This window comes from Berghia stephanieae, chromosome 7 (assembly GCF_034508935.2).
Source record: "Berghia stephanieae isolate SIO BIC M18660-M18661 chromosome 7, UCSD_Bste_1.3, whole genome shotgun sequence".
Lineage (NCBI taxonomy): Eukaryota > Metazoa > Mollusca > Gastropoda > Nudibranchia > Aeolidiidae > Berghia > Berghia stephanieae.
Window position 1 is genome coordinate 44,467,041 of NC_088366.1, and position 22,500 is coordinate 44,489,540.

The 22,500-nt window shown below is 36.8% G+C and overlaps 1 protein-coding gene across 2 annotated transcripts in view; it reads right to left on the bottom strand.

Annotated features, from left to right (window-relative positions):
* The window catches only part of LOC144977333 (uncharacterized), a 252,281-nt gene that overhangs the window by 17,909 nt on the left and 211,872 nt on the right, over positions 1 to 22,500 (bottom strand). For both annotated transcript variants that reach the window (XM_078922418.1, XM_078922417.1), the window contains exons 8-9: positions 2,692 to 2,809; positions 2,084 to 2,193 (exon numbers count right to left, since the gene is read on the bottom strand). In XM_078922418.1, coding sequence (XP_078778544.1) covers positions 2,084 to 2,193; positions 2,692 to 2,809 — 228 coding nt within the window. The remainder of the gene's footprint in view (positions 1 to 2,083; positions 2,194 to 2,691; positions 2,810 to 22,500) is intronic.

The following is a 22,500-nucleotide window of genomic DNA, read 5'->3' on the forward strand; positions in this document are numbered from 1 at the left end:
GAGAGAGAGAGAGAGAGAGAGATCAAGCACGATAATCAAGAAGGACATTTAAATACCACATTTTACAGTATGCCCCATAATGATCCGGACCGGAATCAAACTAACATACATACATAAATAAATAAATAATATATATATATATATATATATATATATATATATATATATATATATATATATATATATATATATATATATAAAGACTAGTAAATGTGTCCCACCTACTCAAAGCGGTATTATATTGGGATGACGGAAGTACTGAAAACTGAAGTTATAGACACAAACATGAAACTTGGTTTCCATTTCTATACGTCATTGTGGAGAATAACGACATTTTCAAACATTGCAAAACTTTAAAAAACCGGTCTCAGCTATCGTTTTAGTTCTAAAGACACTTTTCGGGGGCCGACTCATTTCGGCATAATACCGTTTTGAGACGATGGGTCACGAATAGTCTTAGTCTTCGTAATAAAGGTCAAGACAAGATGCCCCTGGGATCAATCTTGTCCCTTGGGTGGCTGGAGATAGACGTGGCACACGGTGAATTATCGGCAGGTTGGTGAAGGATTGGGATGGGAATAGGGATAGGGCAATGAATGATAACAAGGACAATGATTGCTGGTAATGATGACGAGTAATGCTGATGTTGGGGCTGGTGATAAAGATGATGATGATAATGATGATGGTGGTGGTGGTGTTGGATGTCGTGATGAGAATGAGAATGATGATGATGATGATGGTGCTGATGATGATGGTGAGCAAAGAGGAGGAGGAGGAGGAGGAGGAGGAGGAGGAGGTTTGTTTGTTTGTTTGTTTGTTGCTTTAGGTCTCTTCCAACACAATTGAGGTTATATGAGAGACCGCTGAAACAAAAAAAAAAGCAATCTAACAAAAATAGTACAAATGTAAATCAAAATCATAACCTAAAGATATCATAAGCTAAATTATAAATAACCAAGAACAAACAGGCAGAAGATTTACAGAAAAAAAAAATCCCCTGTCAAAAATACAATCACAAACCAAAGAAGCAGGATAGGCTAGTAAAGAGAAGAAGAAACGACATCACTATCGGATCGTACACCCATGCGAACATCATGCATAGGTATATGATTCAAGGGTGATGCTCCCATCCAACCACCCGCAGGAGGAGGAGGAGGAGGAGGAGGAGGAAAACAATAATGGCGATAATTTTGAGAATGAAAAAAATGATGATGATGATGATGATGATGATGATGATGAGGAGGAGGAGGAGGGGGAGGAGGGGGAGGAAGAGGACTGGCGAAAGGTAAATTTTTGAAAAGACAAAAAGGGACGGACATATAGGCAGGCAGATAGTTTGACACAGACAAACAGACATGCAGACAAGCAAGCAGATAGGCAGTCACACAGACAGACAGACATATCATAGGCAAGCAGATAGAGGAACAAATACAGATACATCATACGCATACAGAAAGACAGTGCAGACCACAGACTAATATGTGGTGCAGACGGACCGGCAGAGCAACCTTGCAGACAGGTAGACAGAACAAACAGGCATAGACGACGCGAACAGACAAACAAAGAGACAGACACACACGAGAGCAGTGAGACACAACACAAGCAGAACAGACAGAAAGAGAAGACAGAGAGACAGACAGACAAAGAGGGAGACAGATATACATAGAGAGCAGATAGACACTCAGACAAACAAGAGATAGAAAGAGAAGACCGACAGACAAAGAAAGAGACAGAAATAGAGACAAAGAGACAGACGGAAAGAGAGGACAGCTATGGAGAACAGGCATACACAGAGAGCAGAGAGACATACAAACAGGGCAGACAAAAAGAGAAGAGGAGAGAGAGAGAGAGAAAGAGAGAGAGAGAGAGAGAGAGAGAGAGAGAGAGAGAGAGAGAGAGAGAGAGACAAGCAGGGCAGACAGAAAGAGAAGAGAAGAGAAGAGAAGGGAAAGAGAAGGGAGAGAGAGAGAGAGAGAGAGAGAGAGAGAGAGAGAGAGAGAGAGAGAGAGAGACAAGCAGGGTAGACAGAAAGATAACAAGACAAACAGACAAAGGGTACAGACGTATATTATATATTACTCACATCAAAGCTGTTGTTCAGCAACAGATTCAAGTCTGGCTTGATAATCCTCTTGACGGGAACCAAAGCCTCCAATTCATCCTCCTGGTTCAGGCGTGTTCTCGACGTCTCCACTGTATTGACACAAATAAACAAGTCTGGATTATAATAATGAAATACCTTAGGCTAGATGGGATGGAATCGTGTACAAAGAGACCCTAATTCTCCTCGAACTAGATCTACTTGCTTTTGACACAGACATCAACTATGAAATCGCCTTTGAACGAAAGAAGAAAAACATTCTATAAAAAACAAACAAACAAAACAAAGAAATCAACGACTCTTTTTCCCCTCCCTCCCCCCCCCCTCCTTGTTCCCCCCCCCCTAAGAAACAAAAAAAAAAAAAGAAAGAACAAAGGACCCCCCCCCCCCCACACCCCCCTTCCACACACACAAACACAGAAATAAACCAAAACAAAACAAACAAAAACAAAGCAACTCCTTCAGCAGCACATAAATAAAGAAATTATAAATAAATAAATAAAACAACAAAATCAAACATTAAAAAACCGACATAAAAACAACAAACAAGCAAGCAAGCAAACAAACAGACTAAAAAAACGACAACTCACCAACTAATTTGCCCTCCCGAACGGGTCTGAGCTTGGGCTTGGCCCGAATGTCCTGTAGTAACAACTCGTGGGGGTCTGGGGCATGTGGTGGCTTTGGCTTTAACTTCCGTTCGTCAACCTGGGAGATACAACAAGAAAACAAAAAACATCAATATAAAAATCTGTCATCTCATCACTGGGTGATTGTAAATATCAATGGTGAGTAAACGTGAATTCCTATAGCACGAAAATGGTTTGGGGGAAAGGCACGAGGCAAACCAAGGAAGTCCTGGATAGGAAATGCGGAGGCAACTACTAGCAAAAAGATAATCGACTGCTCAGTAATAATATCCATTAAACGTGCTCAAAGCGCTTTATAAGTGGTCCCTGGCCAACAGCAACATTTAACATGTAGGACAGTACATGACGCCTGTTAGGCGATATCACATTTTTTTCAGACAGAGACAACGCTGTTAACGGCCAGGTACTCATTTTACACATGAGTACGGTGAGAGAATGCGAGTAAAGAGCCTTTTCCAAGGACTCAACTATGTGCCGAGCGAGGCTCAAACCCAGGACCTTCAGACCACATAGCCGAACTTGGCCCTTGAGCGTGAAGAATGGCGTTCCATGACATTCAACCTCTGTAGGGAGATGGAACTCCGGTAAGGTAAGACCATAGGTTTGGAAAAAGTGTTATTCTTCCATCAGATAGACGCTTACTAGAATCCCATCTACTGGCGGAGTACAGAAACGGACGCGTTATGGATTTGTTGAAATGGCAAGGCCAGGATCGGGGAATATAGCGGCCTCCATTTAACGGTTTATACCTCAGAACAGGTAGACTTACGGTAGTTGTTTGTTTTTGGGAGTTTTACGGCACTTGCAAAATATTGAGGGCATTTTTCACAAGAAAAAGGGGAGGCGATGGGATAAAAGTTGTAGATCTTAAGTTAAAAGCACAAAAAAATAAATAAATAAATTAAAAAAAAAACAAAACAACAAAAACAAAACACAAAAAAACCCCAACCCCCCCCCCCCCCCCCCCAAAAAAAAAAAAATAACCAACAAAAAACAACAAACCAACAAACAAAACAAAAAGAACAAAACAAAGAGGAACTGTTCAAATGGGTAACAGAAGATTCCATGAGTCATGAGCAATCTATCAGTGTGCCTATTTTGACATTACCTAAAGTCCCATTCAGGCACGAGCAAAAAAGATCCCGCTATGAAGGATACACTAAAATATTTACAAATTACAATGATATTGTAACGATATTGAAGAATTTATAGAGAGAAGAGAAGAGAAAGAGATGGAGAGAGAGAGAGAGAGAAAGAGAGAGAAAGAGAGAGAGAGAGAGATAGAGAGAGCGAGCAAGAGAAAAAGAGGGAGAGAGAGGAAGACAGAAAGATTATTATATATATATATATATATATATAGAGAGAGAGAGAGAGAGAGAGAGAGAAAGAGAGAGAAAGAGAGAGAGAGAGAGATAGAGAGAGCGAGCAAGAGAAAAAGAGGGAGAGAGAGGAAGACAGAAAGATATATATATATATATATATATATATATATATATATATATATATATATATATATATAGAGAGAGAGAGAGAGAGAGAGAGAGAGAGAGAGATATGGGGCAATCCATAATAATTAACTCTTAGGGGCCGTTGCGAGGGCCTTGTGATTTATCGTTCTCTAAATATCAATGGCGAGTACGTATTGGATGTGAAGTATGTTTACCGACTTGATTGTAAAGCAAAGGGAAAGTCAATAAGATACGAAGCGAGGATGCTCTGGTCGATCGTTTAGGTTTGCGGAACGTAAATCGTTAACTTGCTATTATGACAATGAATTATGTCGGGCGGGGGAAACCCGTGCTTACAATTCAATTTTAAGGTTAAATTTGAGCTTTTATATTGCGCAACATCCTCTGCTCAAAGCGCTTTACAGGTTTAACTTCTATAATTTGAGTTAAAATAAAGGTTTTCTTTCATGAGAGTAGAATTTGTCTTTAAACAGTAACCCTCTTCCCCCCCCCCAAAAAAAAAAAACCCACAAAAAAACAAAAAACAAAAACAAAACAAAACAAAACAAAAAACAAACAAACAAAAAAACAAAAACAAAACAAAATAAGAAAAAAAAAATATAAAAAAAGAAACAACAAACAACAACAACAACAACGACAATAACAATAACATAAAACAAACAGAAAAAAAAAACAAAAACAAAAATCACGTACAAACAACACCCCCCCCTCTGCCCAAATTTCCTTATTTTACCTTTAAACTCCTCATCGCGTTCTAATTTGATCTGAAAAGTCACAAAAATACCATTTTCACGGGAATAGAAATAGAAATGCAAATTATGCGCATCTACAATGTCTTTCTTTCGTCTATTTATTTAACATACACTCAAACCCAGACAGAGAGCAATAATAATTACAAAACAAAATAAATTACATCTAAACACATGCGAAAACAAAAACAAAAACGGGTTTCTTCTATTAAAAAAAAATACATAATCAAAATACATATCTTGTTACGGGAAAACTGTTTTCAAAATTTTTTAATCTTAAAAAAATAAAATTCATAAAATAATTAACTGGCCTCATTCATTTTATATTTAAAAGGTGGAAAAAAAAAATCAATTTTGAAATTTGCTGCCTACGCAAGTCATTTCAAAGGAATAATAATTAAAAGAAGAAAAGAAAGAAAAAAAAAAAAAGGGGGGGGGGGGGGGGGGGGATAAATGGTTGATTCAAAAGTGAATAAAAAGCAAAGGAAGGAAGTCTTGCTAGCCACTTCAACACCGGACAAAATCCTTCCAGAAATGGGCGATATCCTTACACCTCCATCTAGACACCCACAAGATTTCCCACTTATTTGTCTAGTCTCTGACAAGAACGTTTTCTTTATAATTAAAGAGAAAAAAATGGCAAGTAAACTTAATATTTCTAGAAGAAAAAAAATTCGATCTCACGAAATGATCCCTGACTTGTCAAATATTATCCAAGAGGTCTCAGGTTTGATGCGTTTAAGCAAAAAAATAAGTTGAAGGGTCAGTTTATAAACCATCAATATTTGAAATAAAATGTTCTTATCAAGACGAATGAAGAAAAAAAAAGTGTTTTATTAGTGTGAAAACTGGCCGCCATCAGACGCCATTAGGGAAATGAAAAAACAGTTCTATCTGTCGTTGTTGGGTTTTTTATTATTTATTGAGTCTACGACGCACAATCGTCCCCATTGCAATTCATTCGAAGAGATCTGTTACACGATTTGTGAATACTCTGGGGCAAAATAATGATGTTGGCCGTTACATGAAAAACAAATGTTTTGTAACAGATACATATATACATACATACACAAAGACACACACACACACACACACACACACACACACACACACACATATACCCATCCGTCCGTCAATCCATCCATCCATCCACCGACCAATCCATCCGTCTGTCCGAAGGTCCACGTTAATACATACATGCATACATAGGTTATTGTATGTATGTATGTATGTATGTATGTATGTATGTATGTATGTATGTATGTATGTATGTATGTATGTATGTATGTATGTATGTATGTATGTATTTGAGCTTTTATATTGCGCAACATCCTCTGCTCAAAGCGCTTTACAGGTTTAACTTCTATCATTTGAGTTAAAATATAGGTTTTCTTTCATGAGAGTAGAATTTGTCTATAAACTCTATAAACAGTAACCCTCTCATCATCATCATCATCATCATCATCATCATCATCATCATCATCATCTTCATCATCTTCATCATCGTCATCATTGTCATCATCACCATTATCATCGTCATCAACACTTATATCATTATTACCTCTGGGACATTCTGTGGCAGAGTCTGAAACTTCACTGTTCAAATTAATACTCCAGCTTTATACATTGTACATTATTTTAGGAAATGGTATTATGTCAATGAATATGTTACCCTTGTTACATTATCATGTATATTTCCTGAAATAAACAATTATGTATGTATGTATGTATGTATGTATGTATGTATGTATGTATGTATGTATGTATGTATGTATGTATGTATGTATGTATGTATGTATGTATGTATGTATGTATGTATGTGTCATAGTCATAGAACAAGACCACAAAGCCGCACAATTACTGTCAGCTTCTCCCGAGTTAACGGACAGCAATTCTGCAGTAATACTATTTTTTTAAAAAATACATTAAAATTTAGCCAGAAAACGCGTCCTTCAAATAAATTGACCCTCATCTTGTCATAAGGCTCATAACTGGGACTCTTCTAGTCCCGAAATACTCCAAAGACAAAACAAACAAACAAACAAAAAAAACAAACAACAAAAAACAAAACAAAACAACAAAAACAAAAAAAACAAAACAACCAAAGCAAAACAAAACAACAACACAAAATGAAAAGAAAAAAAAAAAAAGGGTGGGTGGGGGGGGGGGGGGGGGGGGGGTTGTGCTAGAATTTGGAATACTCTTTACCCGGATCCGTTGCCGGATTTCTTTGCCGGAGTGCTATCTATCGATTGAGTGGTCAGGACCCCACAGGTCATACGCATTGTGAATTAAACTAGGTTAGTTGTAAGTAGAGAAAAAAGAGGGGAGGATGGAGAGAAAGAGAGAGGGAGAGAGGGAGAGGGAGAGAGGGAGAGGGAGAGGGAGAGAGAGAGAGAGAGAGAGAGAGAGAGAGAGAGAGAGAGAGAGAGAGAGAGAGAGAGACCGATCAAAAGAGAAAGTGTTTAAGTTCAATATTTGTCTTCGTTTCCCGACAGTCTGGAATATTGACAGATATGCCAACTTGAAATTCAAAAAAACCCCCAACTTTCTGCTATATGGGAGGGGAGGGGTCATTACACATAACTTTATACATTACAAATCTACTCTCAGCGGCATTAAAATTCATGGAAAACAAACAAACAAACAAAAAAATATGCAGAAAAAAAACACATAAAAAAAGACTATCATTCCTCCCCAAAACGAAAATAGATTTAAAAAAAAAAAAAAAACAAGTAAAAAAAACCCCACAAAGAACCACTCCCCCCCCCCCCCCCCCCCCAACAAAAAAACTCCCCCCCCCCCCAAAAAAAAAAAAAAACCACAAAAAAAAAACCAAACAAACAAACAAAATCAAACAAGCAGAACAAAAACTAAAAGGACAAAGGAAAACAACTTGCTCATTTCATCCGACGTGTATTCTTGTTTTCAAATTTCTGTACGCGCACGTATCTCGATTTCAACAAATTTGATTTGAATGAAAGAGGGCTACTACTTACTGCGTGCCTTTAATCAAAGCCATTATAGTCGTATTTCTAGGATTTAATAATCATTTTTGGTGTAGTTGGTACGTCTGAACTGACACGACACGAACGTGAAGACATCATTGCCATGAGAGCCGAGAAAAAACCATGGAGAGAATGTGCGGCCATGTGGTCTAGTGGTATGACACTCGCTTTCGGATCGGAAGGTCCTGGGTTCGAGCCTCGCTCGGCGCATAGTTGAGTCCATGGAGAAGGCTCTTTACTCACATTCTCTCATCGTACTCAGGTGTAAAATGAGTACCTGGCCGTTAACAGCGTTGTCTCTGTCCCAAAAATTTGTAATATCGCCCGACAGGCGTCATCTCTCGTCCTCCATGTTATGTGTTGCTGTTGGCCAGGGACACTTTGTAAAGCGCTTTGAGCACGTTTAGTGGATATTGCGCTATATAAAAAAGCTCAAGCTCAAGAAAGGCATTTTGTTGATATTCCCATTCTCCTTCTATACTTTCTATTCCTACAGTTCAACATCTAGTAATTCTTTTGTCTTGTCTTGTAGATCACTCTTGGAATGTTTTCCGTGTGGACAGCAGCGGAAGGCCGTCTAATGGAACTCGATCGATCATCGGTAAATATTGTAAAACTGTGAACACTTACGAAACACCTATTCTTTCATTTTGCCAGATAAAAAAATAAAATAAAAAAGAATAGAAGGAAGAAACTGCGCCCATCCCAGGAGTCCAAGAAAAAAATAAAGAAAAGAAAGAAAGAAAGAAAGTAAAAGGAAACAAAATTTTTTAAAGAAACGCAACAAAATAACACGCAAATGAAAAACAAAACAAAACATAACTAAAATAATAACAAATAACCCCCCCCCCCTCCCCCCCCCAAAAAAAAAGAAGAAAAAACCCAAGACGAAATGAAAAACAAAACAAAAACAAAATAAATAATAAAAAATGACCAAAAATAAAAACGAACTTTTATAAATATCCACAAAGATATGCTCAAATCGCTTTTCATTTCAATTCGGTCCCCGTCCAACAGCAACACTTAACACGCAGGACAAGACATCACGTCTGTATTAAGATAAGGTGCAACCACAAATATCGACGGAGTAAAATAATAATTTAACCTGAAACTTAATGAAAACTCCAGTCCCACTGTTGTTTTGGTAAAAGTAAACAACGAAAATTTTTTTTTTAATAAAAAGAAAGAACCCCCCCCCCCCCAAAAAAAAAAAACAAACAAACAAAAAACAAAAAAAAAAACAAAAAACAACCCCCCCCCCAAAACAACAAAAAAAACCAAAAAAAAAAAACAACAACAAAAAAAAAACCCAACAAAACAACAAAAGAAATAAACAAAAAAACCCGACAAAACAACTGCTAGATATATTCAGATAAATTAAAGAAATTGTTATCTTATCAGTAAAAGGGGGGTTGGGGGGGGGGGGGAGGAGGCAAAATAAAAGTAAACAACAAACAAGCAAGCTGACACACACACACACACTTACACACACACACACACACACGCACAAAACAAAAACTATACTATGTATTCTATCGATTCGTACTGATTTGATAGCGTGTATATTTCAGCATTTACAATCACGGGCAACGAGAAAACGTATCTAGCAATATCCTCTTCGGCTTTACAATGACAGATAATCCATAGGGGTTTATATACGTTAACTAAAAAAAAACAAAAAAAAAAAAAAACAGGTATGATAAATGCGGTGAGAATGGACTGGAGAATCCCAGAATTCATCCCACATCCCGACCCATCCCAGGAACATTCAAAAGCTCAAACCCACGTTTTTACTTGAACACAAGCTTATCAGCTGTAATCATCGGTCTTTCAGATGACACCTTTACAAAACTTTATCTTGTCTTTTCAGATGACACTTTTACAAAACTCTATCTTGATCTTTTAAGATGACACTTTTACAAAACTCTATCTTGATCTTTTAAGATGACACTTTTACAAAACTCTATCTTGATCTTTTAAGATTACACTTTTACAAAACTATCTTGATCTTTTAAGATTACACTTTTACAAAACTCTATCTTGATCTTTTAAGATGACACTTTTACAAAACTCTATCTTGATCTTTTAAGATTACACTTTTACAAAACTCTATCTTGATCTTTTAAGATTACACTTTTACAAAACTCTATCTTGATCTTTTAAGATTACACTTTTACAAAACTCTATCTTGATCCTTCAGATGACACTTTGACAAAAACACTGCATTGATCTACAGCAGATGCCACTTTAACAAAACACTACCTTGACCCTTTCAGATGACATTTACGGAAAACACTACATTGTTCCTTTCATGTGATCATTAAAAAAAAACGCTATCTTGATATTTTCAGATGACACTTTTACAAAACGCCAACTTGATACTATTACAGTGATAGTATGTGACTAACGCAAATTGTCTTACATTGTTCTTACCAAATTCGACACAACAATAACAGTCGAAATAACCCCCCCCCCCCCCCCCCGAAAAAACCCCCACCAAAATTATTTAAAACAAAACAAAACAACAAAACCCAGCTTCTCTTGTTAAATCGAGAAAATAAAAATCAACGGATATTTACAAAAAGTACAAATCCATTTTTTTTCTCTCCCTACCTTCCTTTATTTTGTGCGTGGCTACAACGATGAGTTTGAATTTGGAACGGTCAGAAGTAGAAGAAAAAAAAACGGGAGAAAAAACAAACTAACCAATATAATAAAAATAGAAAATAAGCAAGTAACAGTAAGTATCGGGACGATCTATATACGGTACACGTATTATGATTACTGTCCTACACTCAGGTCATTGACCACGATACACAATGTTGTGTTTTGCTCTTAATGACCCGCTTTATAATATATAATATAGATAGTATGCAGATGACGTCACTCAGGCCTTTGTTATTGTTTTTGCCAAGGAGTTCACAACATTGCCATCCGGAAGTATAACGGACCAAACACACAAACTCTGTGTAACCATGAACTTTTAGTCTGGTTAATACAGTTTAGTGAGAACAACTCACAAACGCGGATGGCAAAAACAATAACAAAGGCCTGAGTGACGTCATCTTCGAACTATCTATAGATAGAATGCGCTTGGCCAAGGAGTTCACAACATTGCCATCCGGAAGTATAACGGACCAACACACAAACTCTGTGTAACCATGAACTTTTATAGTCTGGTTAATACAGTTTAGTGAGAACAACTCACAAACGCGGATGGCAAAAACAATAACAAAGGCCTGAGTGACGTCATCTGCATACTATCTATACTCACATCATTCGAATCGTTCAACAAGTAACCAGTAGATTTTTGACCAATTAAAAGATAGAATTTATTGTGACACACGTTCACACAAGCTCGGACAAGCTTGTTTGGTTGTATATAAACATAAGGTGACTGAAATGGACATCTCTCTGATCATTGTTTTTGTTTTCATACCGCCAAATGGGTGACTAGTTATCACGCGGATTTCTCGATCAGATTATAAACAACCAAGTTTACACAGAGTTTTCTGTGTTGATTCTATTGATCCAGCTGTAGAACAGTGGGTATTTTACTTAGACACATGCCATCGATAGTAAAACCTGTGTAGTTCGATTTATTAACCAATCACTACCATTGTTTACATTTTGACGATTGTCCGAGAGGCGTGGTGATCTCGATGTCTATTCCTACAGTTGGACAATTTCTTCATGCGTGATTCTAGTTTTGTGAAAATAAACAAAAACAAACAAAAAAAGCAACAAAAAACAAAACAAAAACAACAATCACATACACACACAAACAAAAACCGACACAAAACAAAGCAAAGCAAACAAAAAAATAATCTTAAACCAAAAAACAAACAAACAACAAAACAAATACAAACAAATAACTAACAAACAAACCAAATACAACAACAAAAAATGAAATTAAAAAAAAAAACAAAACAAAAAACAAACAAACAAAAAAACAAAACAAAATGAAACAACAAACAGAAACGGTCTGTTTACATTTCTGATGAAAGAAAAAACAAACAAAAACATGTGACTGACGCGAAGAACTATTTTTAAAAAAAGCTCAATTTCTGGAATGTCACAAAAATACTCACACACGAGCACATTCATTTCAACTGAAATTCCATTATTCAAATTTGTTCCAATACTTTAAAAAATAATAATATAAAAAAAAGGTCCTGAAGAAATATAATATCCTACCCCGTCCAATCAGTGAAACTGCATGCCTATCACAATCAAAAGTGTTAAATTTAACACTTCCTTATTTCCCAATCCACATATATCTGCCCTATGCATACAACCAAAGGTAAATCAATGGGCCTGCGACGTTAAAACGGATTCTCATTTCACAATAGAGAAAGTATGCGCTTGGCAAAGAAGCTCCCAACGTTGCCATCCGGAAGTATAACGCACCAACACACAAAACTCTGTGTAACCATGAACTTTTTATAGTCTGTTTAATACAATCTAGTGAGAATAACTCATAAACGTGGATGGCAAATAACAAACAAAACAAAACCCTAAAATAACAAACAAAACAAAACCCTAAAATAAAAAAAAAAAAAAAATAAAAAAAGAAAGAACCCCCCCCCCCCCCAAAAAAAAAAAAACCCAACAAAAACAATAGCATTAACCTGAGTGACGTCAACTTCATACGATCAATCATAGATCATGGGACCCGTCGCATCAAATCAGTAAGTATGAAGTCAGGATATAGATAGTATGCAGATGACGTCACTCAGGCCTTTGTTATTGTTTTTGCCATCCGCGTTTGTGAGTTGTTCTCACTAAACTGTATTAACCAGACTATAAACGTTCATGGTTACACAGAGTTTGTGTGTTGGTCCATTATACTTCCGGATGGCAATGTTGTGAACTCCTTGGCCAAGCGCATTCTATCTATAGAAGGAACGAAATTTAACGTCACTCAGCTCTTTGCTACTTTTTTTTAGCCAGCCATTTTATGAGTACTTCTCACTTACTTGTATTAGTCAAGACTATAAACGTTTGGTAGGTTATTTCCGGCTGACGGATGTTATGAGTAAGTTAGCTAATATAAACGCATGCATAGCATCAATATTCACATGCCGAAAAGTAAATTTCAAGTTAACATGATCAGAGATAACAATATCACGACACTTAGGTCTTACCAATTTTAAAAAGGCAGGTTTTCTGTTCTCAACAAAACATGTCGACGTGATCCATCAAGATGGTTCGGTTCGATTCTATGACGTGACTTTTTAAAAATTTACGTTGTGTTATTCACTCGTGTACAATAAATAGAACCCCCCCCCCCCCCCCCCCCCCAAAAAAAAAAAAAAAAAAAAAAAACAAAAACAAAAAAAAAAAAAAAAACCAAAGAAAAAAAAAACAAAAAAAAAACAAACAAACAAAAAAACAAAAACAACAACAACAACAACAAACATCCCCTCCCCCAATTGAGCTTTTGTATAGTGCAACATCCATTAAACGTGCTCAAAGCACTTTACAAAGGGTCTATGACCAAAAACAATATGTAACATGTAGACCACAACAGTACGCCAGTTAGGCGATATTACAACAATTTATTTTCCGACAGGGACAACGCTGTTAACGGTCAGATACTCATTTTACACCTGAGTACGATGGGAGAATGTGAGGAAAGAGCCTTTTTTCAAGGGCGAGGCTCGGACCTTCCGATCCGAAAGCGAGTGTCATACCACAAGACCACATAGCCGCTTCTGAACCATCCCGACATGATGCCGCTTTGAGACGACCGGTCATATAACATATGAATAAGATTCTTTTTTTTTAAAATCAATAAATATACAATGAAGTCCATACAACAGCAATGAAATTATACCACTATCAAAAAGTGTTAAAAGATCCCACAACAGCTGTGCTGTCCGCAGCAGCTTTAATTCCAAAGAAAACGAAATATAAAGAAGAAGTGAGCTTAATTTATTATAACATATTATGACAATAATAGATGATTGTTGATGTTTCGGATTTCCCCTTTATCAAAACACATATCAAACATTTAAGAAAACTGGACTAAATGGATGGTGGTAAGGAAAAAAAAAATTATAGACACAAAATATTGTTGTGTAGTCCATTCATTGTCGACGCCCAATTGTATCGTAATGACACCTTCTTTATTGATTGATTGATTGATTGATTTATTTATTTATTATCTTTTTAGTTATTCTAAATATCATCCGTTTATTCCAGTTTTGTTACCTACACGTTATATTTTGATAAAGAGGAAATCCATAAACGTCATAAATAATTTCCCTTATGTTATTTATTAAAACTTAACATATTTTGTTTTGTTTTAAAAGGACTGTAATTCCAAGTCAAAGGCTACTTCAGCCAAGAACGACTCAATATTTACACAATCTTCCTACAAACCACGCAATTTACTAATCTTTTTTTAACATTATTTTTCTTAGAAACTGAACTTTTATATAGCGCAATATCCACTAAACGAGCTCAACGCGCTTTACAAGGGGTCCCTGACCAACAGCAACATTTAACATGTAGGACGGGACATGACGCCTGTTAGGCGATAATACTACAATTTTTTTCGGATAGAGACAACGCTGTTAACGACCAGGTACTCATTTTACACATGAGTACGGTGAGAGAATGTGAGTAAAAAAAAAAGCAACCTTCTCCAAGGACTCAACTATGCGCCGAGCTAGGCTCGAACCCAGTACCTTCCGATCCGAAAGCGAGTGTCATACCACTAGACCGCATAGCCGCACAATCCACACAATTTATAATGTTCTCATTTCCATGCAACAATGACTCGAATTAGAACACAATCAAACACGTTTCCATACTTACAAACTCCACCTCTAAGCAATGATATTTTCTAATCCACAGATATAATATTTAACATTATCCATCCATAGACAGCATCGGTGAAATCAAACTAAACCACGATCACACAGTGATGCAACAATCTCACAAACTCCACGTCGTCCTCTCTCTCTCTCTCTCTCTCTCTCTCTCTCTCTCTCTCTCTCTCTCTCTCTCTCTCTCTCTCTCTCTCTCCGTAAAGCTAGTTATTATTTCTAATCAACACATTAGATATTACTTCGTATTTCCAGTTACAATTCCAGGCAGCCTTACACACGGATAGGAAGAAAACACAATGAACGATTCTGAAATCATCATCATCATCACCATGACCACTTCCACCACCACAACAACCCTTACAGCAAGGTTGAGAGTTGGTTTCAAAATTCCAATAATAATAATATGATGATGATTATTGTTTATCATTCCATAAGTAACTAACTACAAACCGCAATGTTTTCGTCAAGACTGGGCAATGAAACGCGAGTCAGAACGATGCCACATACTGGTGTCTCTTGCTTAATTCGGTGAGGCCATAAGAGTGGGTGTTACACAAAGTTAGTTGGGCTGGAATCGAACACCATCATATTATTTGTAAACGGCAAATAGTAAATAATAATATTCGATTCCGCTGCCAGTGCAATGTTTATTATTGTATGACCATTGTTTACTTTGGGCGGTTTTCTCGGTTTACATTTCCTTTTGGTGTACGTGACGACGTGCGTGCGTGTGTGCGTGCGTGCGTGTCTGTTGGTGAGTTAGACAAATAGAAAGACAGAGTGGTGAATAGATAGATAGATAGATAGATAGATAGATAGATAGATAGATAGATAGATAGATAGATAGATAGATAGATAGATAGATAGATAGAAGAATGGCAAATGGAAAATAAAGGATGATGATGATGATGACGATATTGATGATGATGATGATGATGAAAGCACCAATAACATTTCGACTCTACTTCCTACGCCAAAGAAGAATAATATATTTTCACGTGAATGAGCGAGAAGACAAGTGAGAGGGTGAAATTGAGAGAGGTATAATAAGGCAAGGGCGCGAGAGGAGAGGTCGGAGGATAGTGTGAGGGGGACGGTTTTCGTGTCAAAAAACAGAAAGGCATCATTCCGTCCACTGAACATCGGATCGCAACTCTCATCCGATCGAACTGTTATTGTCTTGGGACGGAGGGAGATACTTATAGAGGAGGAGGAAGGGGGAACTTGATAAGCAGAGGTATAGATAGTTTGAAGATGACGTCACTCAGGTCTTTGTTATTGTTTTTTGTCATCCGCGTTTATGAGTAATGCTCACTGAACTGTATTAACCTGACTATAAACGTCCATTTATACACACAGTTTTGTGTGTTGGTCCGTTATACTTCCGGATGGCAATGTTATTATGAGCTTCTTAGCCAAGCGCATACTATCTATAGAAAACAGAAAGTGGTGTATATATATATATATATATATATATATATATATATATATATATATATATATATAGAGAGAGAGAGAGAGAGAGAGAGAGAGAGAGAGTAAACGATGAGTAAATAATAGATACCCTCACAAGTCTCCAAATAACCCCTATGCCTACACTCCCCAGATTAAATTCTAACAACTATCATGATTGACATCTGTTTCATGGAAATGGTGGGGGTGGTGGTGGTGGGAGAGGGGGTGATTGTGGAGGTGGACCAAAAGGAGGAGTGGAAGGAAGAAGATGATGAGGTGGTGGTGGCTGTGGAGGTGTAGGAGTAGAAGAAGGAGAATGAGAAGATTGAGAAGGCAAGAAAGAGGAAGGCGGGAATGAAGAGAAAGAGGAGGAAGTAGAAGGCGAAGAAGCGAATAGAAAGGGAGAAAAAAAAGAAAGAAGAGAAGCTTAACCTAATAATAATAATAATAATAATAATAATAATAATAATAATAATAATAATAATAATAATAATAATAATAATAATTATGATGATGATGATGATGATGATGATGATGATGATGATGATGATGATGATGATGATGATGATGATGATAATAATAATGACAATATTAATAAATTTACAAGATTTTTTAAAGAACCGAGGTTTCACCTTTGACGATCAAGAATTTAAAAAAAAAATGGACTCGTAAATGCTCGTAATATAGTTGGGAAAAAAACCCCCATAAATTAAAAATATCCAAAAATATTGAGAAAACCATTACACTTCATTTCAACTCTCACGATACGAACACTTCAACACGACAGTAACAACTTCCGTTTGATCATATCACGTGGTAATATTGTGATCTATTTTTGATCTAGTCACACGCTAGTACCAAGTAAAAGTACTCCTTTCATACCAATATTGTAGTTTATTGAGAAGAGGTGGGCGGCGGTAGGGGTGGGTTGGCGAGCTCGACGACAAAAAGGAGATTGAGTGCCATCACACTTCCGGTCTGGGAAGATTAGAAGATGGGAATAATTGATCAAAAAGAATGACATTTCTAATTTTCAACACTTCACTGACTTTTGGTTTCATCTTTTATTTTGTTTTTTAAAGGACGGTTATTATGTTTTGTTACTCATGTAAGTTTTAAAAAAAATAATATATATATATATAAGGGTTTTACGGCGCTTGCAACACATTTAGGTCATATCAGCGCCAGTAAAAAGGAAATAGTTCAAATAGGGAACAGATGTAGATTCCAAGAGCATATTATCAGTGTACTTAGTTTGAGATCACATATAAGTCTCACCCAGACACAAGCACAAGATCCCACTAAACGTTTACAAATCATATGTTTAAAAAAAAAATCAGTTCATAACAGAGAGATGATTTACAAGGAAAAAATATATCATCTCCCAAACCTAGAACAATACATTCGACTGTTTCCCTCCCAGCCAAAGACTCAGGCCAGGGCCATAGCAAAACTAAGTAATCTCATCCCATGACAAAGACAGAACGCATGTTGGAAAATAGATACAGGGGTATAGAAGACACAGCAAGTACCTCTCTGCCCACCATGAGAGGCCAGGAACCCCACCCAGTACTCGTGTAAGTCTGTAGATATCGGTGGAGTAAAGGATAATATGTATGACCAGATTGACTGAGATTTATCCGTTCATTTGGAAACTGATGGTGGTGATGTTGAGATTATCGATGACAATGTTAGAGACGATTATGTCAATGATATTGACATGATATCGATGATGATGACGATGATAACGATGGCGACGACGACGACAGTGATAGTAACAACTATGATGATGGTGTTGATGATGATGATGATGATGATGATAATAATAATGACGATGACGACAACGATGATGATGGTGGTGGTGGTGATGATGATGATGATGATGATGATGATGATGACGACGATGATGACGACGATAGTGATAACGATAATGTTGACAATAACGGCGAGAAGATGATGAGCATGAATCAGTTTATGCTCCACATCCCATCATCAATGAGCCTGATGATGACGACGATAATAATATGACAAGAATGACAATAATCATGACGACGATGACATTAACGATAACGATATTGACGACGACGACAACGATGATTTTGAACGTGCTGATTGATCTACTACTAGTTGCTTAATGCCAACGTCCTAAAGAGTTACAAGATAGAACCAAGACTCACGACGTGCCCAACGATTGGCCTGTCTGTCGCTCAGGCCGTAACCCCATTGGGGGCCCAGGCATGAAAGAACCTGCCAGTCAGCCGTAATTACATTACTGGGACTCTAGGCTGACGGACGGAAGGAACCGATGCTAAAACAGGACGAGTGTGCTCACCCCCTTGGTCTCGAGTCAGATGAGAATAATAGATTAAATTATATAATAATATGACCGTGTGTATGTATAACAGTATATATATTGCTTTTGACTATTGCCTTTGTAGCTGATACTGCAACCGTTGATAATGATGATGATGGTGGTGGTGATGGTGATGATGATAATGATGAAGAAAATAACAACAACAACAACTGCAATAATAATAATAATAATAATAATAATAATAATAATAATAATAATAATAATAATAATAATGATAATAATAATAATAATAATAATGATGATGATGATGATGATGATGAAGATGACGACGGCGACGAGGATGATAATAATGATAATGAACATATTAGATAACACAATGTGGTGTGTTAGTACTACTGATCTGGCCAGAAGATCTGGTGAATATTTTACTTACACGCATATATCATCAATTAACAATTATCGACAATATCATAAATATGGGAGTGATTGATGACTATAACACGAAGAGGTCTGTGAGTGAAAATCTTCAAAGACGCGAATAAACCACAGATTTACGATGGATCAAGACGGGTTTAACTCGTCCGTACTATGGAAAAAACACGTATCTAAAAGTTGGCCCGGAAAACTCGACCTTCCAATTGAAATAAATAACAATGTGAAATTGAATGTAAGCTTCAATCTAAATTTAAAAGAGTTAACATGAAACACTGACATTGTATATGTTCAACGAAACGTGGCTTGGACAACGGGTAACAAAAGTGTGATATCAAATAACTGGTTCTAATCTCACTGAAAGTGTAAAACCAATCCGGAGGACTGGATACATGCCTTGTGTATTAATTGGTTTAAGAGTGGTGACATCTTGTTTTCTAGTCTATATATATACAGGTCGTCAATAAAGATCATACATCCTCGCTATTTTACTTCCGGTAATCCTAAGAATCTGTTACTAAAATATTATGCCACCTTATGATTCAATATGTAACCTATTCACTATTAGTCCTCTGACGGACTGGTAACATACACATTTCCAAGGAGTTTGGAACCGGAAGAGTGTGACGTCACGACTTCTCTGCCATATTATAGAGAAAAAAAAAGTGAGAGGAAGTTAACCTGTGAGTTTTGAGAGACTATTGTGGGTAGCCCACTAGGCCTTAATACCGCCCAAATTCATTAGCAACAGGTCGTGAAAAGATTACAAGATTCTTGCACCGTTTCCTTTGGGATTCCCAGCGATCGAGTTCCCAGTCTCAGCGCGATCGTGGGAGCGTGCGCATCACGGAAGTGTTCGAAATTTCAAAAGCAAGAGTGCAAGAAGCCCTGATGATGATGATGATGATGATGATGATGATGATGATGATGATGATGATGATGATAACGATAATGATGACAACGACGAGGACGATAATACAATCTATAAATATAAATATAATATCATATTACCTTGTATATTTTATTATTATTATTATTATTATTATTATTATTATTATTATTATTATTATTATTATTATTATTATTATTATTATTATTATCATCATCATTACTCTGAAATATATAATTCATTATTATAAAGAAATTATTTAATGTGTAGATCTTTAATGAAAAAGGATTTTTCTGGTCGCTTGTTCTGTTAATAATATAAAATATGTGTTGACTGGATGGTTTGACTTGAACACCACATCTCATTGCGCGTAAATAGTATTTTTATATTCGGATAAGCTGACGTTGGTTATTTTTCTTTGATAAATTGTAAGTAGATGCTGATATGGAAAGTTATGACATAACCCCCCCCCCCCCCACCTCTCTCTCTCTCTTCGGTATTGGTTTAATTCTAAGGCATGACTGTGATAAACAGTCCTTTGGCAGAATTGAGAGGACAAGACGAGTGGGAAAAGGGGAGGGAGTGGTGGTGGTGGTGGTCACTTATTGACTTTAATCTAAATTGATAGGCACGCTTATGGATGGGGATGCCGATGAAGAGAGAGAGAGAGAGAGAGAGAGAGAGAGAGAGAGAGAGAGAGAGAGAGAGAGAGAGAGAGGGGGGGAGGGGGGAGGGGGCGGCGAACAGTAATACAAAGATTGAAAGAGGGAGGGACATGAAATGAGTGATAGAACGATGGTTGGTAAAGTTGGGGTAGGATGAGAGGTGAGGAGTTGCATGCTATTAAATCAGTAATAGGGTTTGTAGTTTACACAATTTGCTGCCACTACTCATTATAATGTGTATAGAAAATTTTGGCAGTGAGACAAAAATTATAATACTGTTTAAAGAGACGATTGGTCACACATTATATATATATATATATATATATATATATATATATATATATATTATATATATATATATATATATATATATACCTACTTTTCTATTTGTCTATATATCTATCAATCTGCCTCTTCCATCTTTCCCCTCCACCTCCCCCTTTCAGGATATTCCGCTCAACCTCTTTCGGACAGAATCCACCTCTTTGACCCCTCGTCTGAGACGACGCTATGAAAATGTCTTGTCCAGAGACAACTTGAATAAATCATGAGCAGTATCATTATCTATGGAGGAAGATACGAGTCGCCGGGCCTGGAGTTGGCAGATTGTTTTATTTATGCTTTTGTATTTTCGGTTACAAAAAGAAAACAAACCCGTAGCGCGGTACGTATTTGTTGAGTTCGATAGAAAGAACAAAATTGATGTCACTCAGCTCTTTGTTATTGTATTTAGACAGCCATTTTGGTGATTACTTCTCACTAAATTATCAATAGTTCGAAGATGACATCACTCAGGTCTTTGTTATTGTTTTTTGCCATCCGCGTTTATTAGTAATGCTCACTGAACTGTATTAACCTGACTATAAACGTTCATGGATACACACAGTTTTGTGTGCTGGTCCGTTATACTTCCGGATGGCAATGTTATGAGCTTCTTAGCCAAGCGCATACTATCTATTTGTTGAGTTCGATAGAAAGAACAAAATTGAAGTCACTCAGCTCTTTGTTGGTGTTTTTAGACAGCCATTTTGGTGATTACTTCTCACTAAATGATATCAATCATACTATAACCATTCAAGGTTACACACAGTTTTGAGATTTGGTACGTTATATCCAGCGGGGGAGATGGGGGAGAGGAGGGATGTGAGTAATTTATCTATAAATAAATGTATAAATAAAACAATAAACAAATAAATAAAATAAAGCAAGTCAATATTCTTATTGTTATTATTGAGCATTTATATAGCGCAATATCCACTTAACGTGCTCAATGCGCTTTACAAGGGGTCCCTGGTCAACAGCAACATTTAACATGTAGGACGGGACATAACGCCTGTTAGGCGATATTACAATTTTTCGGACAAAGACAACGCTGTTAACGGCCAGGTACTCGTTTTACACCTGAGTTCGGTGAGAGAATGTGAGTAAAGAGTCTTTTCCAAGGACTCCACTATGCGCCGAGCGAGGCTCGAACCCAGGACCTTCCGATCCGAAAGTGAGTGTCATACCACTAGACCACATAGCCGCATAAACAAATAAATAAAGTTAATAAATAAATAAATAAATTTCAACATTTATATCGCAGCGCATTTCCACTTAATTACCATGCTCAATGCACTTCATAATGTTTCATTTATAACCACAGCAGGCCATATGGATCCATATTTTAATTTCACACAGGACCAGTCGCCTGTTATTCGTCTTTTTGTACGAATAATCTTATAATATACATCATTGCCCAGAGCCAAGTACTCATTCACAACTGAGTCGAGTGGAATAATGTATGTTCAGTGCCTTACTCAAGGCTACAACGTCAGGACCAGACTTTTCTAAGATTACTGTCACCATCCACCAGGACATTGGCCGTGTTTAAAATTGCTTGACATTTGTGACAAGACGAGACCAACGAGATAGGTAGGTACATAGATA